Source organism: Solea senegalensis, linkage group LG7, assembly GCF_019176455.1.
Source record: "Solea senegalensis isolate Sse05_10M linkage group LG7, IFAPA_SoseM_1, whole genome shotgun sequence".
NCBI lineage: Eukaryota > Metazoa > Chordata > Actinopteri > Pleuronectiformes > Soleidae > Solea > Solea senegalensis.
In genome coordinates this window covers 11,892,099-11,914,372 of record NC_058027.1, presented here as the reverse complement: position 1 = coordinate 11,914,372, position 22,274 = coordinate 11,892,099, and the positions used below count along the sequence as shown (strand labels likewise).

The 22,274-nt window shown below is 39.8% G+C and overlaps 1 protein-coding gene across 1 annotated transcript in view; it reads right to left on the bottom strand.

Annotated features, from left to right (window-relative positions):
* Window positions 1–246: 246 nt before the first annotated feature.
* Window positions 247–22,274, bottom strand: part of iqgap1 (IQ motif containing GTPase activating protein 1) — a 40,340-nt gene continuing 18,312 nt past the window's right edge. Inside the window, exons 4-37 of the mRNA XM_044030092.1 lie at window positions 21,928–22,005; window positions 20,677–20,753; window positions 19,636–19,703; window positions 19,173–19,286; window positions 18,358–18,536; window positions 18,074–18,161; window positions 17,815–17,972; window positions 17,648–17,732; window positions 17,323–17,486; window positions 15,900–16,060; window positions 15,686–15,810; window positions 14,868–15,031; window positions 10,666–10,756; window positions 10,409–10,576; window positions 10,054–10,196; window positions 9,804–9,974; window positions 9,606–9,689; window positions 9,211–9,282; window positions 8,891–8,960; window positions 8,210–8,574; window positions 7,869–8,032; window positions 7,549–7,773; window positions 6,698–6,838; window positions 6,518–6,602; window positions 5,703–5,935; window positions 5,385–5,517; window positions 5,180–5,282; window positions 4,555–4,690; window positions 4,366–4,453; window positions 3,541–3,750; window positions 3,287–3,453; window positions 1,899–2,021; window positions 1,550–1,658; window positions 247–1,349 (exon numbers count right to left, since the gene is read on the bottom strand). Of these exons, the coding sequence (XP_043886027.1) occupies window positions 1,236–1,349; window positions 1,550–1,658; window positions 1,899–2,021; window positions 3,287–3,453; window positions 3,541–3,750; window positions 4,366–4,453; window positions 4,555–4,690; window positions 5,180–5,282; window positions 5,385–5,517; window positions 5,703–5,935; window positions 6,518–6,602; window positions 6,698–6,838; window positions 7,549–7,773; window positions 7,869–8,032; window positions 8,210–8,574; window positions 8,891–8,960; window positions 9,211–9,282; window positions 9,606–9,689; window positions 9,804–9,974; window positions 10,054–10,196; window positions 10,409–10,576; window positions 10,666–10,756; window positions 14,868–15,031; window positions 15,686–15,810; window positions 15,900–16,060; window positions 17,323–17,486; window positions 17,648–17,732; window positions 17,815–17,972; window positions 18,074–18,161; window positions 18,358–18,536; window positions 19,173–19,286; window positions 19,636–19,703; window positions 20,677–20,753; window positions 21,928–22,005 (4,656 nt within the window). The 3' untranslated portion in view covers window positions 247–1,235. The remainder of the gene's footprint in view (window positions 1,350–1,549; window positions 1,659–1,898; window positions 2,022–3,286; window positions 3,454–3,540; window positions 3,751–4,365; window positions 4,454–4,554; window positions 4,691–5,179; window positions 5,283–5,384; window positions 5,518–5,702; window positions 5,936–6,517; window positions 6,603–6,697; window positions 6,839–7,548; window positions 7,774–7,868; window positions 8,033–8,209; window positions 8,575–8,890; window positions 8,961–9,210; window positions 9,283–9,605; window positions 9,690–9,803; window positions 9,975–10,053; window positions 10,197–10,408; window positions 10,577–10,665; window positions 10,757–14,867; window positions 15,032–15,685; window positions 15,811–15,899; window positions 16,061–17,322; window positions 17,487–17,647; window positions 17,733–17,814; window positions 17,973–18,073; window positions 18,162–18,357; window positions 18,537–19,172; window positions 19,287–19,635; window positions 19,704–20,676; window positions 20,754–21,927; window positions 22,006–22,274) is intronic.

Below are 22,274 nucleotides of genomic sequence, written 5' to 3'. Positions count from 1 at the left end.
GTCATATGATTTTATAACATCTGAGACACTAACGTCAATTAATACATGTATCAGCTGATGTATTGGTATATATTATAAATTGTTTCCTCCCTAATTGCTCCCGAAAGCCCATGTTGGTTGAGCTCTAATTATAAAAAATAGAATCCATCTGAGAAAGCCAGACTAAGTATCACTGCAAAGCCTTGTGTGCAGGAGTGACATGTTTATTGTGCTGATAAATGTCAGAGCCAAAAGTAGAAACATCTGCACTGTTGGATAGTAGTTTATTTCAATGCATCATTTCAGTTCTGATCATGAAGTCTGTGAGTACGGACAGTTTTGTCAAGTCCAAGACAAACTCAACACCCTCGCCCGTCAGGTAAGATTAGAAATGCTAATGGATTGGAGTGGTGTAAATTTGTCGTAGTTATGCAAAAAAATATTAAATTTTATTATTATTATTATTATAATTTGTATATATATATATCTATAAAAAAAATGTTGTCAAAGGCTCAATATGAGCATGGTCATTTTGTTTCTGCAACTTGTTTTTAAACCATGTTTGACAACCTTCTGTTTGCTTCAAATTCAGCATTTGTGTTCATTTAGAATGAGTCAAGTTCAAATTAAGAGAGAGCAGAGTTGAATCTTGCGAAAAAAAAAAAAATCCTCTTCCAACTCATTCGTTTTTTGTAATTTTTACACAAAAGTCAAACACAAAACATGCCCAAGAGGATTCAATGCCGTAGAGTCCAAGACCAGGACAAGACTTGCAAAATGCCGTCTTGTGTACTACATCTCTGCTGAAAAGTACGCTCCTTCTTTTTGATGATGCTGTTTAGGTGAGCAGATGAACTAACAGCTAAGAAAGACATAAAACACAATCTCTTTACATAAAACATACATTTTATAATAAATCAAAGCTCATGCACAAGATATTCATATTTAAAGCAAAAAAAAAAATAATACAAATCAACCTCTGACATAGATGCAGCTACAAAGACAGTAAGGAGACTCTGGCAAGCTTTTGTGGTTCGCTTGCTCGAGATGGACAATAGAGTGTTCCATTGAGAATAAAGCACAAACGGTGATCCACATAATAAAAATAATGCACATAAATTTGCATAGGCACATAAGAGAAGTGCAGTAGAGAATGTGTAGGAAAGCCAGGATGGTGCAGGTCAGCGCTCTCAGCAACCCCTTAAAGAGGGCTTTGTGGTTTAATCAGTGTCTCTTTCCCTTTTTTTCCTGATTCTCTATTTTCCATAAAATTTCTTGTTGAGCAGGAAAATGAGCAGGTTGACATTGATGGTGGCCCTGTCAAAGAGCTTCATCACCGCCACCCCTTCATACTGCAGCTGGAGGAGATCCTGAGAAACACATGGCAAACAAATCACCATAACCATCTTTGTGACAAATCCACTGTCTGAGCCACAGGAAATCTGTCATTTAACTCACTGTAAATGTGTTACTGTCGTAGAATGTTATTCTATTTAAATGCACCAAAACACCAAGTCCAATTCCTTGTATGTGTAAATGTACTTGGTAATAAAAAGATTCGCTGACATACCTGATATTTTAACTGTAATGTCTCCAAGTGCACACCCATGAACTTGGCATTCACATCAAACACTCCGACAGCCTCTGATGGTGAAATCTCAAAAATAACATTCTTGAACCTACAAGTAGAAAGGAGTAAAAAAACGAGTCTTTAATGCAGTGAAAGTAGGGAACAACAAACAAGAAAATGATCAACCAAAGCTCACTGCCTTTATTTAGTAGGCTTGAATTCAACAAAATATGGAATAAGTAAAATAAGTCAGTGTTGAGCAGCTTTGCAGTTAATCAGAAGCTTCATGTTTCAGACAAATATTAAAAACTGCTTCATAAATAGAGTGGCCTGGTGAAGATGAACTCACTGGTTGCGCTGCAGATCCTCTATGGAGATCAGTATGCCCTTCTCATGGAGGCGAGAGGCAGTGTACTTCTGTGAGACCTGTTTACTCTTCTTGGTCTTGTGGTCACCTGATTTCTTTGACAACCTGCAGAGATAAATGTACAACACAACACATGAAGTTTCATTTACTATTCCACATCATTCCACATCATTCCACATCAATTTATAAAAAAATGTGTCTGTGTGGCTTGAATGAGAATCATACTTTTCACCGTCAAGTCTAAAATATGTTCCGCCGAGGACTGGAAGCAAGTTTTCATGACGCCAAGAAAACTATTCTGGTATTTATTTTCGGTGTCTATTAAGGAGTTCTGTAGTTTATCTTTGAAGGATCTCTCACAGACAATAACAAATATATTGGGGATTTGTTTCATACGTCTAGGATTTAAGAGAGCACTGTACAATTTCAACCTGAGAAATACACGGCTCATGGAAGAGTAAGGGGGAAATCAGTCCTCTGGTGGTTTAGATCCTGACTCCTAACAGCCACAGCAATGGTTTTCTCTCCAACCAGGCTACAGCTGAGTTTCATTTCCTGCTGGTAGACGTCCAAAAATTAAAACCAGCAGGTGTCTGATGATAAACACTGAGTCATTGCCTGTTTCAAGTGACCCAGTTCTGATTCTTGCACACGTGTGGCACAGTTCAGACATGTGCGTTGAACATGGAAAAAAAGACCCAGAATGTGGTATTTTAAGATCTGTCTCATTCATATTATATGTGGGGATACACTTCCAGCATATACTGAATGTAAGACTGTATGTAGTTTAAATATTCCAGGATCCTGTGGTTACTCTCTGGGGTTTTTCTTTGTTTTCCTGTGGTGGAACTCAACTTGGACTCCCAGACTCTTCACCACTGACTAGGAAATGCTACTGTAAGTCAGCCACATTGAACATTGAGTGCATTATATTTTGCATAGAGAACACTGTGGTGACCGGAAGGATGTGATGTTTCTGAAATACCAAACCCTGGGTGACCCTTAAATTGAAGAGGATTCCTAGCTCTGAAGACAAATGGTAGTCAAAATAAAGGGCAACTACAAGATAAAGATGGAGAAAGCCTTAAACCTGAACAATACAAGTGATGATTTCTGGGGAAAAAACAACTTGACAATGAACTGGACGACACAGATGATATCAGATGTCATCTCTCTTTAGCTAAACCTCCACTGCATACCTGGGATCTTAGCACACACACACCCCAGGGTGCCTCACATTTAGAAAGGATGTAAACAATTCAAATCTGGTCATAAAATGTTGACATTATAGTGTCTGTCACGTTCATTGCTGTTGTTGCTGCTGCTGTGATCTACTAATGTGAAGTGTTAGAAGATCGGAGGCTACTCACTTGCTCTTAAAGGCCAGGTTGTCCATACATGTCGTGATATACTGATTGTATTGATCAATCTGCTTATTAAAAAAATCAGTCTTAGAATTCAGAGCGGTGTTTGTCTGCTGAAGTTTCACCAGCTCAGCTTTCCTACGCTGGCGATACCGTCTCTGATTCCTGATGTCCTGTAGTAAACAAACACACGTAAAACATTTAAATAAACAAATACTGTTGTGTTATCTGTGTTCGCAGATAAGCAGCGTCTTCTCTACCTTGGCAATGTCATTGATGAGGTCCTGGTAGCGGTTATCGGGGTGAACCTTGCCAAGCTCTGCCAGCCTCGACAGGTTGCTCTTGATCTTGTCCTTCTTCCCCTGCAGTGTCAGGCTGTCGTCCACCACCGGTTTGACCTGCTTCATCTTCTCTGGAGTCTTGGCATCTCGGACGGCCCTTCTCTGCATGGCACGCTGGTATTCTGCTTCCTGTCAACCATCAACCAGGAAAATAGTGTGTCATGGTATTTATTAAATTGTAATTGTTGAGGGAGAGCTTTAATTTAGTTTTGTTCTTTGCTTTTTTAAAAAGCCTTATCTTCAAACATTATCTTTGAGATCTAATGCCTGCTTCAATTAAATTAATACCTATTAATATCTGTCATGATAATTTGGTGTAAATTAACCATATCTATTTCTATATATATATATATATATATATATATATATATATATATATATATATATACAGTATATATATAACATATATATATATACATATATACGTATATGTAAAAATGTCTGTTATCAATAGTTCATACTTCTTATTAACCCTGCTCTTTATGTTGGTCAGAGGTCAGAGGATGTTGCCACAGAAGTGATTCAGGGCAATTCCATGAGCAGTTCAGTACCTTGACAGTAAACTTCCTGTTTTGTGACATTAGTCAATCCAGTATTTTTCCATTTTCCATTCAGATCTAAAATGCAGTGTGGAAATAGCTAAAGGCTGGCACTCTCTTCTGGAGAATCTTGTTGCTTTACATAAATCGTTGCTTCACTTAGAGATGTTCAGCACATTTAAACACCATTTCTTTTTTTTCAAACCTGTTCTGGACTCGCTGTTAAGTCCAGGACCTCTGTGAGAGTGTCCCCACACTGGAACCTGATCACATCCACAATGAGCCTCTTGGTGCTGGAGAAAAAACAAATATACACAGAGAGTAAGAAACCAAAGAAATATCCTGCAAACAACCACATTTATCTCATTTGACAGCTGTGATTTAATGAACTTACTTGAGCAACAGTGTCTTGGCATCCACCTCAGTATTGGCCTCACCGGGCACATCAAACTTGTTTGTGAGTGTGAGTGAAACCTCAGTTTTTCCCATCAGCTCTTTGCTGGGGTCACCAGGAGGAAGAGGATTTTCTCCTGAGAAATATAAAGAGCACATGAAGTCAAAGGCAAATGACGTCACACAAATAAGTCCCAGAGACACCAGAACAAGTCATGCTGAGTCATTCATACTCACACTTGTCAGTTGATAAGCAACTTCAGTGGTTGCACTCAACATGGTCAAAAGGTCAATTAAAAACCCAAACACTAACAAGTTGTGAAAGGGTAGGAATTTTTCATTTGAGAAAATATTAACCAAGATAGTTTCTATTTCGACATTTACAATTTTTTTATTTTTTTTAAATAAACTTTTTCTGATTTCAGCTTCTTTAATGTGAATATGAACTCAATAGTTTTGTCTTGTGGATACAAATCACCATTTTGAGGTTTGGGAAACATGACCAACTATTTTCAGACATTTTATGGACCACATAAATAATAGATTAATCAAGAAAATAATCAACAGATTATTCAACAGTTAGTTTAACCATAAAGATTAAGACTTTTCTGCTGAATGTCACTCACCAATAAGGGACTCTATAGTGGGAACCTCGCCCAGGTCCTCCAGCAGCTCATGGATCGGGTCATTGTGTTCTGGAGTGATGGCATCCTGATGGTCCAGCAGCAGCTAAAAGCACAGAACATTTATATTTGTATCGATAAAAGTTTGTAAAAGGAGTGATGTGTGGTGTAAACATGAGCCGAGGCAAGGCAGGGAGATCAGACTCACTGTGTGAGTGTTGATGATCTCTCCGATGGAGATGTAGATGACAGGTTTGGAAACGGTGACTAAGTCGGAGTACTGATCCACATTGAACTTATCTTCCAGTGAGGGAACGTCACAAGCTGCCAGGAAGAAACGCCTGTGATAGAAGAACAGATAAAAAGTCTAATAAGACAAAAAAAAAGGAGAAGGAAACAAGTAACTGGACATATTTGGTTGTCTAATAAATCTCAATTTCCAGTAATTCTACATGTGCATTATATTTCTAAATTAAATTAACTTAAGTTAAATTAACTTTAACTTCTATATCAAACAACATCAGACCTGAATTTCTGATATGAGGCGCTGAGATATTCGTTGATGGGATTGAGGTGGGCGTTGTCACCCAGGAACATCTTATTGGAGGCAGCATGCTGCAGCATCTTGGCTACAGAGCCCAGGTTTCGCCGCTGCTCAGTGGTCAGCTGTCCACCTGCTGACACCTCTATGATGTCAAAGGCATCGGGTGCCACGATGGCCGGGTTCATGTAGCGGTAATACAAGAGGTTCCCCACAATCTGAGAAGTCACAACCAAACCACTCGGTTAGTGAAAAAAATGATCAAAATCAGGAAAGTGGGATCATTTTTGTTAATCTGTAAAACATCTTCAAAATGCCAAACATAGATAAAAACAAGGCATAGTTAGTGAATATTAGAGGACAGTGACACAGTAGCTTGTGCAGCAAACGGAGAGAGCCATAAGAGGGACAAGGCTCACCTTACTGTCAGCAGACAATGAGGAGGAGGACGGGCCAAACCCAGAGAGAGAGGCCTGAGCTGGTTGGCAATGTGGAAAAGAGAGAGCCTCAGCAGGAAAACAAAGGAAAAAAGGAAGGAAAACTGAAGAGACAGCCAGGTGAGAAGGGAGGCTACAAAGCAGTTCATTGAGAAATGCAAAGAAAAGAAGAAGTTGAGCTTTTCAGTATTTTCTGTCCCACAGGTGTACTGCATGAATGCAAGCTGTGTGTCTCTATGGCGAAAGAGTGTGTGTGTGTAATGTTGTGAACACAGGGTCAAGGCGATCTGGGTGCAAGTGTAAAATGTCACTCTCCTGTACTGGGGTTGTGGTACACTATTTCTACAAATGAAAACTTCAGACCTTGAGCAGCTCATCCTCCGTAGCATCTGGGAACTTCTCATGGAGGGTGTCCTTAAGCACCTTGGAGATGAACCGCATTCCATAGCTGACAGACAAAGCCCACACACACAACATGTTTAGCTGGGGGGGTAAAATAACATGATCCACACAGACTGTGATGTGATTAGTTGGGGAACTTACGGGATTTTGTCCACCGAGACAAATATAGCAGACAGGAATTTGTCAGTGATGGTTTTCATGTTCTTGATGGAGGCTTCCAGTCTCGTCCTCACCTCCTCATGAGCCATCGCCTGCTCTGGTGTCACATCGTAAGGCAGCTTACTGTTGAGGACATTGGCAGAGGCAGAAAGAGGACAGAGGCATGGAAGGAGATGGAAAATGAAGTAAATGTTATTGTGGATCATAACTTCTGTAGACTTCTGCTTCACCAATACTGTAGCTCTACTGTCATCAGTGCAAAAAGACCCCCTTTAAGAGAGCATGTATTCTGTGAACTGGAAAAATGTTCTAGTGACATCTGTTACTGAGGAATTTTGAGGACTAGTGTAAACATCACTGCAAAGCATCATCTGATAATAAGTCTAGTGTAGTACTATGGTAAAGACAGTACTGGCACAAGTATCTTCGTAACCAGCAAATATAGGTAGGCACATAATCAAGGTAGTAATATGTGCCGACCTATGGGCAGTGGGTACTCAATTACCCATGTATTCTTATTCAAAGAGGCAGTGGGGAATCACTCTTCTGCCTTCTTCAATAGAGGGTTGTATGGATGACCTGAAAAATGGCCTTACATACCCCACATGCACAAAGGTGGGGGTGGAGTTTCTGCAGAGCACTAATGGGAGGGTTCAAATAACATTATTTTACCCCACCTTTAACCAACCTTAAACAAATTCTAATAACTCTTTTGGCTTGCTGTATCTATAAAGATGCTGCAGTGTGTTTTCAATAAACTCACACAGTAAACCTTGCTAACTATATGCAGGAGCAGCAGCAGCTTGATTTCAGCTACCTTATCCTCGGCTCACCTGGCTTCCCCAGTCTGTGTCTCCATTTGGTTGACCCAGCTCTTATAGATGTCCACTGGGTCAGTTTTAATGTTTAACGTTTTGTCTTCCAGGATGTCTTTAACCACCGGTGCCAGGATCTGCCTCAGAGCATTCTGTCCCCGCGCTCCACGGTGGAAGCTTACCACCATCTTGATTACTGTAGGGTTTCCTGTAACAATCTCCTTCATCTGATCCACTTTTGACCTGCAGGCAGTTGTTAAAAGCAACATGTAACACTTAAACTCTTCTAATAAATCAAAAAAGAGGAAATAAATCAAATAATTTAAATCGATTCTCACTTAATCTCCTCCTGCAAAGCAGTTTTGAAGAGTTTGAGGAGCAGGTACTCCTCTCTCTGATTAGAGGCATAGTTGTACAGGGTGAAGATTACAGAGTCCATGAACTTTGTAGACTTATTTTGTGGCATCTGGAAGATCAGCTTGGCGAGATAAGTGGGGTTGGTCTATTAGAAAGTAGAAAAAAATCGATAAATATTATTAGACATTTAGCAACTGGTTAGACAGATGAAGCTCCAAGGATCTAAAATGTAAAGATTATGTGAGTAAGGTGCATTCTAGCAATGTAATCGATGGATACTGATGAAAAACAATCAAAGAACAATGGAGAATTTTATTGTTACCTGTAACAAGTAAAACAGGTACTGGTAGGCTTCAAGTTTCACCCTCTTCTCCTTGCTGAGAGCCTTCAGGCCTCCCCTCTGCTTGTTCATCATCATCATGTCACACAACTGGCCCTTGTTCTTCTTAGTCAGCTTCTTGCTGTGCGACACCACATCCTGCAGGGTGATCTTGTTCTTTACCAGCAATCCAATTTTGATGTCCATCATGTTCAGGTCGTTCTCCAGCTGCTGGTTGGAGCGGATGTTGGTGACCACCTCCTCACGTAGCCTCATCAGCTCCAGCTCCTCCTGAAAGTCCTGGTCACTGTGGTCCAGCAGGTGGACGAACTTCCTCACCACTGCCATCGGAGGATCCTCAGCACTGGCTGAGTGGAGAAAAATCAGCAAGAGAGGAAAGTCAAGCAACTACTAAAGTGGCAGACTAAACTGTTAATGGATACAAAACAACTATGGACGTCGAACAACTTTTTTATTCACTTCCGCCATGTTTCTCATACAAACTCCACACCAAACACCTCCGATCACAATAAAGCTTCCCTTTATAATAACTGATAGACATAAGGTCACATAAACAGGAAATACTTTCATTGTGTCAAACAATGTGGGATTTTACCAAATGTAAGAAAAATGAAGAAAAAAAAAGAAAAGAAAGTGAAAGTGTGTGATTATCATCCTACATACTCAATGTTTTGTAGTCATCCCTTGCTTTGTTGGCTCTAATGAAGGCCTGGATCTTTATCACATCATTCTCCTGCAGAACAAAACAGCAATTGCAAGGTTGATCAATTGTTCTTGTTATTCAAAGTACCACAGGACACCACAGAGATCCACAGTGGAAATGACTTCACACATGCTAAATGAGCCATCTGCCCCACAGGACCTATGGTATATGTCAGTGCAACATGATTAAAGTTTCAAGTAACAAGCAAGTTGCTCACTTTGTTTACATCTTGTCAAAAGGTTTATTTGATGTAACAAGGTTTTAGGACACTTATACTCACGTGATCTTGGAAGTACTTGAGACGATCTTTGTATTTTTTACGAGCTTGTTGCATCCGAACCATGGACTGGATCTGAGTAACACAAAAACACAGAGTTAATTGTGTCAACCCTTAGAACACATGAGCATTTCGGCTGCTTTTTTCCACTACTATGTTAAAAAATACAGTATATGCAGAGGCTATAAGTATGAGTAATACAGAGTGTCTTATATCCCTTTTTTCAGCACAACCTAGGTAATGTGATGAAAAGAAAATAATTTTCACCAACTATATAAACACACTTGAGCTAAAAGTACTGTTTAAAATAGGATTGAATTTGTGACGCATGAGCACTAAGGGTTAATTAATCTGAACGGGATCTATAATTTGGGTATTAAAAGTGATAGTAACTTTACCTTCACAGCATCTTCAGAATGGTCTTTCAGATAATTTTTGCGGTCTTTGAACTTCTTCTTCTGTTTGTAGCCTTTCCAGTGGGCCTTAGGGAAAAAGAGATCCACAATCAGTAACAAACAATCTAACAAAATTCTGACAGTGGACAGATGTTTCTATGTTTGACCTCTGGATGATGTCTGAACACAAATCAATTTTACCTGTATGCATGTAACAGCTGGTTCTTGAGACTTCAGGAAGTCCATTCGCTCCTTTAGGGATTTCCTGACCAAGTAGCCGCGACAACGAGCTTGCAGCTTTGTTATTAGAGTCTCGTTGGCCAGCCACAGCTGCTCTCTGTTGTAGGCTGTGGTTACTCCAGAAACCACAGACTGATGGGGAGAATAAAACTTTAATACAATTTTAAAAAGACACAACCTTGCAAGGCTCAACTGGGACAATGGGGCCGACCTGAATGTCTTCCTTGTTGAGCTGCATGTTGTTCTGCAGGAAGTCTTCTGGTTCCACCCAGGTGCCCTCTTTGGTCTTCAGGTTGTAGTAGTAGTTGTGTCCTCCCTTCACCCAGTGCTTCACCCAGTCACTGCCATTGTCACCTGGACAGACAACAGTACACGATGCAAATCAACAGGACAAAAGCAAAACTTGCAATGGAGTGCAGCCCCTCATAGTTGTTATTATGGTAATATGCATTTTAAAGCAGTTAAAACTAAATATGGACCTATTACATCACAGACCAAAACCAAAACAACATCAGCTTGTTTTTAGCATGTCAAGCATGATTCCATGTCTTTATGCATCTCCTCACCTTCATTCTTTTTCTCATCTTTGATCTTGGCCAGGTCGTCCTGGTAGGTCTGTGCACACTCTGCTGTGACACCGTACAGTCCTGCCCCAGGGTTACGCAGAGCAGCCAGGGTCTGAGCCGTGTTGCCAGTGTCCACTGCCTCATTAATTGACTGGATGGACTGCGCAACTGTGAACATAAACACTAACGTCAGTCTGGATTCAAAAAGGAAAAGAAGGAGTGCAAATATATAGTGTGATGTGAATGAGTGTTCTTACACTGTATGGCTTCCTGTGTGTCCTGATTAGCCTTCAGAATAGCATCCTGAATCTCATCCAGCCACAGCACAGCAGAGGGATCCTGGGTCTCCTGGAAGGACAGACAGAAAGGATGTTCACTTGAATACACACACACATGCGCACACACACACACCACCAATTTCAGTTAGTGGCTGAAAGTTCAAATTGCAAATATTTGATCTGCATAATATTTTAAAGTAACAGTAAAGACAAAAACTTAAACACTAGAAATGACGTTTATGAAGTATAAAACTGCTTTATTTTCCATGTCATATCTGCATCTATGTGAAAATTCATTTTGGTTCATTGGGCTGTGAATGTTTTGTCAGTAGTCAACCCAGATATTATAATTGTACATTTTTTTCTTTGAAAACAAGTAGCTAACTACATACAACTCAGTGTATATTCATAAACTGCATGTATTCCTGCTGACTAAATAATAATGACATAGCATACGTGCTTTTTCTGTACAAACAAAAACACCTCTCCTCTCTCAAATTCATCATAATATATATATATATATATATATATATATATATATATATATATATATATATATATATATATATATATATATATATATATATATATATATATATATATATAATATAACACAATTCAACAATAGCAGTAGGCAAAAGATATGAGGGGGAAAAAAGCACAAAACACCAGATTTTTATCAATGATCTATTGTGTGACCATGACCACACCCAGGATTCAAATCTTTCATAGCTGTACTGTTTTGTAGACTATTTATATCTCAGACCTTTATTGAGAGCATTAGTGTGTCTTATCTGTCCTTTTGTGAATGAAACACTCTTGCCTTCGCTGTGGACACTTTTTAAACAATGAACAGTGCTGTAGCCCAGGCCTGAAAAGACGAGATACAATCAAACAGAGGCTTGTTTTTAAAGTGTTTGTTTACCACACAAACCAAATCAAGACTTCAATATAGAATTTTATATTATTATAACCAATCAAGCCACCGCCACACATCGCCCATCCTTACCAACAAATAAACTTTAAATATATGAGGAGGTGAGAAAACACAGATCTCCGCAAAGAGTATCATTACTGTAGTTGTGCAGTACTGCAACCAGATGGCGCACTCTGTCTCTGTATAACGTGTCTGTTCTCCTATTGCTGCTGCCGCTTTCTACAGCTCAGTAACACAGGCAGCAGGCAACCCTCCCCTATGAGTGTCCCGCCCCTCCTTGCTGTGTTGCAGTGTAGATGAGGGGTGTGTGTATGTATGTGTGTGCGTGTGTGAGAGAGAAAGAGGTGGGCGGATAATACAACCCTAACCCAATCATGGAAGTTTCTTATACAAGGGTGGGGGCAGCATACACATAGAATCAAATGGACTCTGTCTTTATAGTAAATAAAACTGTACCCTCTGCAAGCAATGATTGGTGTTTGTGCTTGGCATTCTAATTGGTATTTGGGGTAATGAGTCACTGCAGCTGGCTGGAGGTGTAAGACAGGGTGTGGTGCCAGAGTGAGTGCGCAAACGACTGGAGGGAGAATTGGGTGTAAACTTGCTCTAGTTCCTCACAGGTTACAAGCACATCGTAGATATAGAGGAAGTGAAAGCTGACGTTTTGCTCAACTCTTCTTCAGTTTAAAAAAAAGAACTTTTTTTTTATCTTTCTAAGAAACCATGTAAATAAGTCACAATAACTGTTTTTAGACTCTTAAGCATGTGAAGCCTGAAAATACACACAAAGAACAAAATACATTGGCTTAATAAAACAGTCCCAGCTGGAATTGTTGAAGCAAAGTCAAGTGATAACCATCTGAAGGGGCACAGTAAACCATATTCAGCTTGTTAGTCAGTAGAGTCTGGGCAGGACTTCCTGCTGTTTATCTAAGCACAGCCCTCAGCCCACAGTCAAAGCCAACATGACTGTCTGACTGACTAACTGTTGATAATGAGGTAGCACCATAAAAGTCAGTCACTATGTGCCTGTGCCGTTGCTTCATCAAAACACTCCGCTGAGCCCAGATCACCTGGACAAGACCCTCTTACAGCCTGGTATCATCTAATCTTAGTGGATTACTATCCTCAGTTGTTTCCACCTACACTGAACTATTGGAAGGAACTTTGATCCTTCAATCTCAGCTGGGGAAGACCCTCACTTCCGGATTATCCTTCTGCTGCTTTAACCACTTCCTCTTTCTTTAGCTCATCCACTCAAACAACACGCATTCAGCAGCCAACAACCAGAGGCTGGTGTGTGTGCCCATGGGTCTCACTTATTTAATATAATGGTCAGCTTTCTGCCCTTTTATGGAAGTATAGAGGACTGAAGCCCAGCTTGTCATTTCCTATGCCTGTTAAATCTGCAGGAAAAGAGTTTGCTTTCTTTTCCAAACCATTTTTGTCCTGTTTTGAAAGTGAGACCAGCCCCTCTGGGCAGCGACCAAGCGTCCAGAAGATAAATGTCAATAAGAAACAAAGTCACAAAAATAGATGCACTGAGATGAAATGTTGTATTTCCAGATCTTCAAAATAAATGGGAGGGGGGGGGAGGGGGATTACACTCTAGTTTAAGTACTAGTTAAAGAACTTCTAACGTAAATGCTCAGTGATCTCCACTTCCTCTGAACCTCTGTGCACCATGTCAGAGTCATGCATAGCTTCTGCAGTGAGACCTCACCTGCAGCCCTGTCGACCTTTGCTTTCCCTCTGACAGAAAAACCAACCCAAATATGGTGTTTGTGGTATTGTATGCAAATGTTCTGCACAGACACACGCATACAAAAACCACACTCATCAGCCTGTGATGCCGAGGCAAATGAGCGAGACAGAGCAGGGACCTGATGATCCCTTTTCAACAAGGATGATGCACCTATGCCAACAGTTCTTTTCCAGATGCAATGCAATGCAATGAGGGAACACATGAAAGCAAATATAAATGACCGATATAGACACACAGACAGGAAGTGAGTGGGGGAAAAGATGATCACACAAGACATCCCTAGTTTGGTCGAGTCACACGTGGCTCAGAGGCCTGAGGCACATTAGCGGTGTGAATCAGAATGTGAGATCATTCTGAGCAGTGACCACACATTTCAGTCAGTACATTTCCATGCACAGTTACAGTAAATCTACTGTCCTAGTATACAAGCACTAACAATGAATCAGACACCCGTAAGATAATACTAACCCTCTTTCAGCTCGTTAGTACTAGGCACCGGTTTCTGATTGACCTATTACATCACAGACCAAAACAACATCAGCTTGTTTTTAGCATGTCAAGCATGATTCCGTGTCTTTCTACCGTTCATTCAATATATTTACATTCAGTACATTCAGTCTCCTCTTCCATACAATCACATCCATATCTGAACATGTGAAAAACTGAATTTTGTTTTTAAAAACTTTGAGGCTTGCAGTTGATGTCAGAAATCCTCTTATCTGAATTATCAATGATTAAAAAGATCATTTCTGACAGTTCCTCTTCTGAAATAAATGGTGAATGAGGGAAAAAACAGCATTTGGTTCATCTTGAAACCCTTAACAGCACTTTTTCTGCAAGTCATATTCACTCGTCCACACTTAAATCTAAATCTTATACTTTCTTAAATCTATGCAGTCATGCAGCCTACGCATGGCCAGCAACCTTCCCATTAGAGATTGACTGACTTTATCTCCAAACCAATTCTGTGCTTAGATCATGGTTATTTTGCCTTGACATATGGTTTAAGTGTTTTTGCTATGAAGAATGATTTTATTTTTCTACATAAATACATTATCAAATTATAGCAAATAGTGAACAATTTGGTGCAAGATACAGATTTATGGATATGAATTACTAATTTATAATACAAAACCAAACTCACAACTGCTGCCTGTTTAGGTTCTATTCATACTTGCGACAGCTACATCTTCCATTAGTGTGTTGTATCATACGGCCAGTCCTATTGTGTAAAGAACTGATAAGTTCCAACTGTATGAGCTGCAATAAAACATTAGAGGTAGGCAACTGTTGGCAGACACTGTTTGCATGAAGTGTTTGCATAATGCTCGCCTGGATCCCAGAGGCACATGAAGAAGCAAATAACAGACAGAGGGAGCAGCAGGAGAAGAACACAGTAACCAGAGTACGTCTAAATTCTCATCCTTGCGGCAGTCTGTTTTCTCAACTGGTGTACTGTTAACTGTGGGTGTGTCTTACATGGGCCTTCTCTCTGCGGGCCTCCAGCAGCTTATCATGGTAGTGCTGAGCCACAGACGGGTCCACATCGGTGAGCTTAGCTGAGGGATTCTGCAGCATGGCCAGGGTCTTCGTTGGATCCCCTTCATCCAAGGCCTCATTGATCAGCCCAATGGCAGCGATGCCTGCAAATATTCAGACAGACGTGTGAGACACCAGCTAAACCTTGGCCTCTGTGAACAGCTGTTATATACACTGCACTGTTCCCCAGCTATTCCCTGAGTGTGAAGCAGAAGAGTTCAGTTGTGTTCCGTTATTCTCACACTGTCATTTCATACATTGCTTGTGAAAAAACAGTAATTATTATCCAAATAAATATGTGGTTTGGAGACAGTGTGTGTGGGAGTTACTTTTTATTGGTTGTTATGAGAGTTTGACAGAGATTAAAGATATAATATGTAACATTTCTGCATTTACAAAAACAATTTACAACATTACTTATATTTACATCCATAGAAATCTATTCAATGCAAAGGCCCATTTAATTTTGGTCGTCCTTTAATGAGGTCATCCACTTTGCCCGTCTCTGCTATAACTTCCACGACAAAGTCCCTATCAAATGTCAGCTTAAGGAAGGTAATATTTGGTATGACTATTTAGAACCAGTGTGTTGTCTTTTTGTCATCTAATTTTTCACTAATGGCGCTTGACTACTTAGTGTCTTTTACAGCATATTCTGCTGGGGATTCTCACAGGGGAACCAAACGACACAACAAGCGACCCCTTGCAGCAGAAATGTCATATTATGTGTTTAAGTATTTATGTAAATGGTGTCTTACGTTCATGCTCCTCCTGCACAGCCAGGTTGACCTGATCGATGCAGGCCTGGATGTCGTTCCAGGTCAGATATTCACTGCCTTGCTCCCTGGCGGCTGCCTTGAGACGCATCAGCTCATCCATATACCTGAAGAGCACACAGACCCAGAACCATATCAACATTTAGTCCATTCAGAAAACAAGTGCATCACAGTGTTTGTATGCGTGAGCGCTCACCTCTGTGCATACTCATCCTCGACATTACTGAGTCCGGCGACAGAGCTGGACAGCTGTTTCCAGAGGGCAGCTCGGTCCCCGACATCCATCGCCTCGTTCATCAGCACCACCGCTGACAGCATCTCCACAGCAACAAGCAGCTCAGGGTGAGACAGCGAGCCCTGCAGCACAGAGAGCGCAAATTTACCTAGTACATCAAACTGTCAGTGAGGACTTTCAGACGTAAACTGGTGACAGAGCCTTGCTTTGTAATTCAGGATATTTTGACAAGACATAGTATGGGTAGGTCCATGAATTAAACCAAAAGTCTCTCTGTCTCTCTCCTCCAGCTAGTTCAGAGTTCAGCAGGTTCACTTCTTACTAGTTTCAACAGACTGTCTTCTCTCCACTTCCTGCATGTTTTAGATCCTAAGGTGGCATCCTTTGTCTGGATTTCATCATCCATTACGACTTCTTTTCTATACTTTTTTATCCTTTTCCATCTTCTCTTAATCTTATGTTTTATTGCTTATGCTACTCTAACAGTGAGTTGTCCTTCTCACCGTTATTTTTTCCATACTTTCTTGATTTATGGTTGTTCAAAAATGTAGAAAAAGTGGCTATATAAATAATAACTAATAATATGGAAATAGCCTCACAGCAAAAACACTAACCCAAACCCAAAGTCACATTTTATACTGTCCTCTAAGGGAATAAAGTGACATGATTTGACAGTCCTTTGTTCTGTGAAGACTATAGACAAAAAGATTTTTTTCTCTAATTTATTGATTCACAAAATTTAGTGCACCACGTAGCTACAGTACATAAATAAGTAGAGCTGGGTTAAAAAAAATGATTTTCCAATTCATATCCATTTTCATTTGTAAGATCCAACATCAATCCATAAAATCCTTAGATCCATCTTTCAAACTGGCAGCCCATGGAAAAGTGGAACGGGAACTTGGGGGTTGCCTGGTTTTCTATCTTGTCACGATCCTAGGTTATATTTTCGAACAGGTTTTTAAGGTTTGGGTTTGAATCATCACCTTCGATGGTGTTGTTGAGTTACGCTGTGTGGTCATATTAAATAAAGCTGCATTAGTTGAATTACTTTGAGTAAATTTTTTATGTAAACGTTCATATTTTTAGAGGTGTATCAGAAGAAATAGTTCCAAAACGTTGTTGTAGAACTGATATACTTCTAAATAAATCAATATTTGATTGAATCGTATCAAATTTAATCAAATCAAAAAATAAACTGATTTGAGTGCTCAAAAATGAGTAGCCCTACATCTAAAAATTGTTATTTGGAAAAAATGACATTTGATTCCAGGTTTTATTGTTTGTATCATGCAGTGAAATTAAAAGAATGATATATTTTCTTACATACAATTGACTGATATGAATGATGCTTTTTTTCAAGTGTGTCTTTGATTATTGGTACCTCGGCACTCTGCTGCTGTAGGCTGGATAGCTCTCTCTGGTAAAGGTCCGCCGCGTTGGGGTAGACCTCAGGTAGCTGCGCGTCAGGGTTCATCAACTCCTCCACTGTTCTGTCTGGCACACCTGCTCTGATGGCGGCATTGATGCGTTCCACTGCCTTAAACACTAGACACACACAACAAATGAGCAACAGTGGTTGAATTATTAACATTATTATTATTGTTATTATTATTATTAATAATAATAATAATAATAATAATAATAATAATAATAATGAATACACTGAAAAAGGGAAAAAGGGGGAAGAATCTTGAGAAAACACATACTCTTCAGGTAGCCTTCTGCAATGTCATTGGCCACATCCACACCACTCTGCAACTCATCCTTTGTCAGAGCCTCTCCTGGAGACGCCTAGTCAAGAAGAAATCCAGGCGTGGTTAGGATAAAGAAAACAGAGATTTCATTCACATTACATTTCCTAGTGATCCCCTACCTGCTCTTTATTCTCTCGGTCAGCCTGTAGCTGTTTGAGGTACCAGCCTTTGTTCCCGGGCTGCAGGTTCTGAACTCCCATGGCTTTGAGGGCCTCATACAATTTATCCTCATTGCCACTCAGCAAAGCCTCTTCAGCTGCCCTCAAGGCATTACTCACTGTTGGAGAAAGGTCAATATTTTACGGCTGTTCGGTGGAAACCAAGACAAATGACCAAATCAGTAAATAAATATGCGTGTCTGTGACGTTCATGACTTACCATTGACCTTGTTGACGTTGCCCTGGATTTCTGCCTGGGTGAGAAGCTCGTCATAAATGTCTCTCTCTGCTTCAGCATTCTCCATTTGCTGTTAAAGTGCCAAGCAAAACATTAGACCATTCCATATAAGCACTACCGAACATAATATCCACAGTTTTTTTTTTATATTTTTACATATTAAGTAATGATTAATTATAGATCCGTCATTATTTCCTATCTGTCAAACAGAGGATCTGAACTCACACTATCCCGTGCTATCTTTGCTTGATAAATTCACTATTTACCCGTTTACGTGAGCTGGCCACCTTCTCCCCTTTGGCCTGATACAGAGTGTCATGATACAGGCGGGCAGAGTCAGGATCGAGGTTGACCAGCATGGCATTTGGGTTGTGCATGGCAGCCAGTGTTCCCTCTGGAATGCCGTGGTCGATGGCGTCGTTGATGGCGATCACAGCAGCATGTACTGAGGTTAGAAGAGAAGGACTTTAGGAGTTGGCTTCGCAACCAGTTGCCAGCACTTGTTCATCCATGAAAGTTTGTTCATCCAAATCTAATTATATAATCTGTTTAATCTCATACGGTGAGGTGTTAAATCACGATTAGAAATTAGGTGCAGCACTGTGCATAAGTCGTAGGCCACAATTAGATTTGTTGTTTTAGCAATAATGACCATACGTTATAATTGCTGTATCCCTCAATCACTGTGTTGGAAAACATCCAGAAAATACAGCAAATACGCATGCAGTTTTAAAATAAAATAAAAAAATTCATAAAGAAAAACATCTTCTACTTCCTTCCTCTCTAAATGCCAGCGATCACAGAATATGTAAAATAAAGTAAAGCTGCCTTTATTGTAGAATAAATTTTTTCGTTGAGTAAAAACTGTACATTGACTAGTTAACTGTGCTTGATGTGGAATTTGTAATAAATATAAATATAAATATATATATATATATATATATATACCTATATACATATATACATATATATATATATACATATATACATATATATATACATATACAAATACATATACATATAAGCAATCTTGACATTTTAAGTATAATATGTGCATCTTTTAGATCTGAGTCCCTCTTACATGCAGCTTCATCCACCGAGAGCTCATTTGCAAGGATCCCGCCAATCTTGCTGAAGGCGGGCATCTGGATTCCATACTTTTCCAGCTCACTCTTCATGTTGTTGATCTCCTCCTCTGGGGGAGAGAAGACAGAAGAAAAGGAACAGATCCACGGTGAAAAAAAGAGGTGGGGGCTGGGTTGAAAAAGTGAGTGGATGTGACTGTGGAAACAGACTGTTCCTGGCTCATGTGTGATAATTAGATTTCTGCCTCTGCATTCTGGGACAGGGAGCTGAGCAGGAAATCAACTGATGGGGGAAGAAAACTCCTGCAATTACTAATGACTTTTGCATTTGCAGACGTCACTGATCCCTACTCTTGGCAATTTACACTGCTGCTGAATTTAGATGACATATTTGGGTTAAGAGAGGCAGGATGAGGAAAACAGATGCACAGATTCATGAATGAGCTCAAAACTTCTTACCAGTGAAATCGACTTTTCCATACAGATCCTGGATCTGTGGAGCCAGGCCCAGCTTAAACAGGTACAGGCTGTTTAAATACACACACACATGATTGAAATGAATACACATTAGACAAGTTTCAGTACAACCTGATTACCACAGCGACAGAATGAGTTAGGGTGAGCAACAAGGGGTCACAGGTCAGACCACACACAATATCAGAATGAAACCTTGTCATTGCAGGACAAGGAAACATGTTTAAGCAACATGTGGAGGCTTGTTTTTGAGATGTTTATTCTTGTTCATGTACTAATGGGGCAAACTAGTTAAACTGTGCTGCCTACCCAGAACAAAAGTTGATATAATTAACATCTAATTTATATCTAATACCAAGTATAAGTAGCATGGTTTATTTTAGAATTGAGGCAGAGGAAGACCAGCATTAAAGCTTCAACAAGTCAACAGTTGCCTCACCTGTGCTGCTGCTGCTGCTGCTGCTGCTGCTGCTGCTGCTGCTGCTGCTGCTGCACAGCTGACCGTCATACACTACTCAAGTAATCTAGTTTCAATCAAATCCATTTCTGGATTATGTACATTCTTTACAGACATACAAATGGTCAACTACTGTTTACCTACTTTCTTCATTACATCTTATTCTTCCATCCATCAGACAATTTGATTTCAAATTAAAAGCCTATAATAGCGTTTTGGTTTGCAGCAGTCACACAAACACCAGCACCATGCATCTGCTGTGTTCTATTGTGCTGGTGAAACTTCTAATGGTTCTGTTGGTTCCTGTATCCATTTTACCAGAGGTGGAATACCATATGAAAACACACTGCTTCATTTCACGTGTCACTGAATTCCTTTCCTGTTCAAGCACGGCACCTTTCACCTCATAAAAATGCCAAAGATGTGCACGGACCGCATAGAGTAGTACACAGCGTTCCACGTAAACATCCAAGTCCTTACGAGGTTAATATTATGAAGTATTCAAGTGATTCACAGGTGTCAATAATCGGACACAAATTAACAGAGAGAGACACAAACAGAGAGAGTACCTGAGTGCATGTATGCAGTAGATGCAGCGTGGCATGTTCTTTCTGTCATATATGTCTGTGGTTTCAGGGTAGAATATCTGAAACAGTCAGGGAAAAACAGTGAATCAGAGCAGACCTATGACAGCATGTCGCAGCATGTGTGTAGGAGTGTTTGAGGGTAGTAACTCAAATTGGGGATGATGCAATGTAAATGTGCATTCACACGCCCTGGTATTGTCTTTGTGGCGCAGAGTACTTTTTTTTAAAGATTTCAGGGCAGCCACTGATGTTTTCTGTTGAAGCAGCAAGTTGCTGATGCTGTTTCTTTTAATAGTCACGTCAAGAATTTCCCTTTTAATTTACAGCCAATGGTTTCACGATGAAAATCAACTTGAAATGAACGGGAAAATTGTTTCATGTTGCTTGTTTGTCGCTTATTGTTATACAGAAAAAATATGGAAAACAAAAAAAGCGACAGCTTAAAAGCAAATTAAGAAACAATAGTTGCATGAATGTCTAAGTCTTTCTGCTCCAGGATGATCCTTTAGGAGCTAAATATAAAATTTCATTGAACTGCAACAGAAGAGCATAAAAATGACTCAATTCATCAACAGGACAAGTTTACTGCAGCTTTACTCATGTTAATCAAAATGCAAGTGGCTTTGGATGTTGAACATTTGTCAATTCAGCACCAACATAAACTGAAATGTTATCATTTAAAATGGAAGGTTTTTTAATCACGTTAAGATATATTTGATTTTATTGAGTGTTGAGATGAGATAAACAATTACTTAAATATCTGACTAAAAAAAAAAGAAACAATGCATGCAGAATCATCTTTATATCAGAACTAACTGTATGAGTACATACACAAAAACATCTATAATGGGATTCAGGTAAACTGTAAACTGGAGTAAAGCCGACTATCTCATGTGCAGTCGTTTGCTTAAACAACACTAGTGCAAAGGAAGAGAGAGGATTCCTGTCATGAAAATGAAACTGAAATTGTTAACAGAGCTTGTGGCCAATGAGAACCAATCATGAACTGAATTTGGGTAACAAATGGGTCATTGTTTTCAAAGGTTTCAAAGGTTTCTGCCTCTGTGTCTGTTTTTGGAGCGGGGTGAGAAAATGGGCAGGTAATATGAACTGCAGGCGTTCATTATTAAATAAATGAGATATGTGGATGTGACGTCTAATTTCACCTATAGGTACATTTGCATGTTAGCAACATTATTGACGTTTGTGAGTTGAAATGTGACCCGCTCTCACCTTTGGCAGGCCCTTCTCTGCCATGGCGTTGAGCCACTGGATGACATTATCTGTGTGTCTGAAATGGAGACCTGTTGCCTGTGAGGGAGAGAGAGAGAGAGAGAGAAAGAGAGAAAGAGACAGCAAATGTGAGGACACAACAGACATGTTGTTAACTCCCACATTAAAGGCTCCAATTCAGCCTCAGCCACACTGACAACAGAAACCGTAAAACAAGGCTCCTTTCAGCCAAATGCTTGACAACATGGATACAGACCTGCTGTCACACACTGGGATTCAAGGCAGACTTTTGTTTTTATCTATGTTACATTACTGACCCAAATTATGGACATAAGAAAAAAAACATT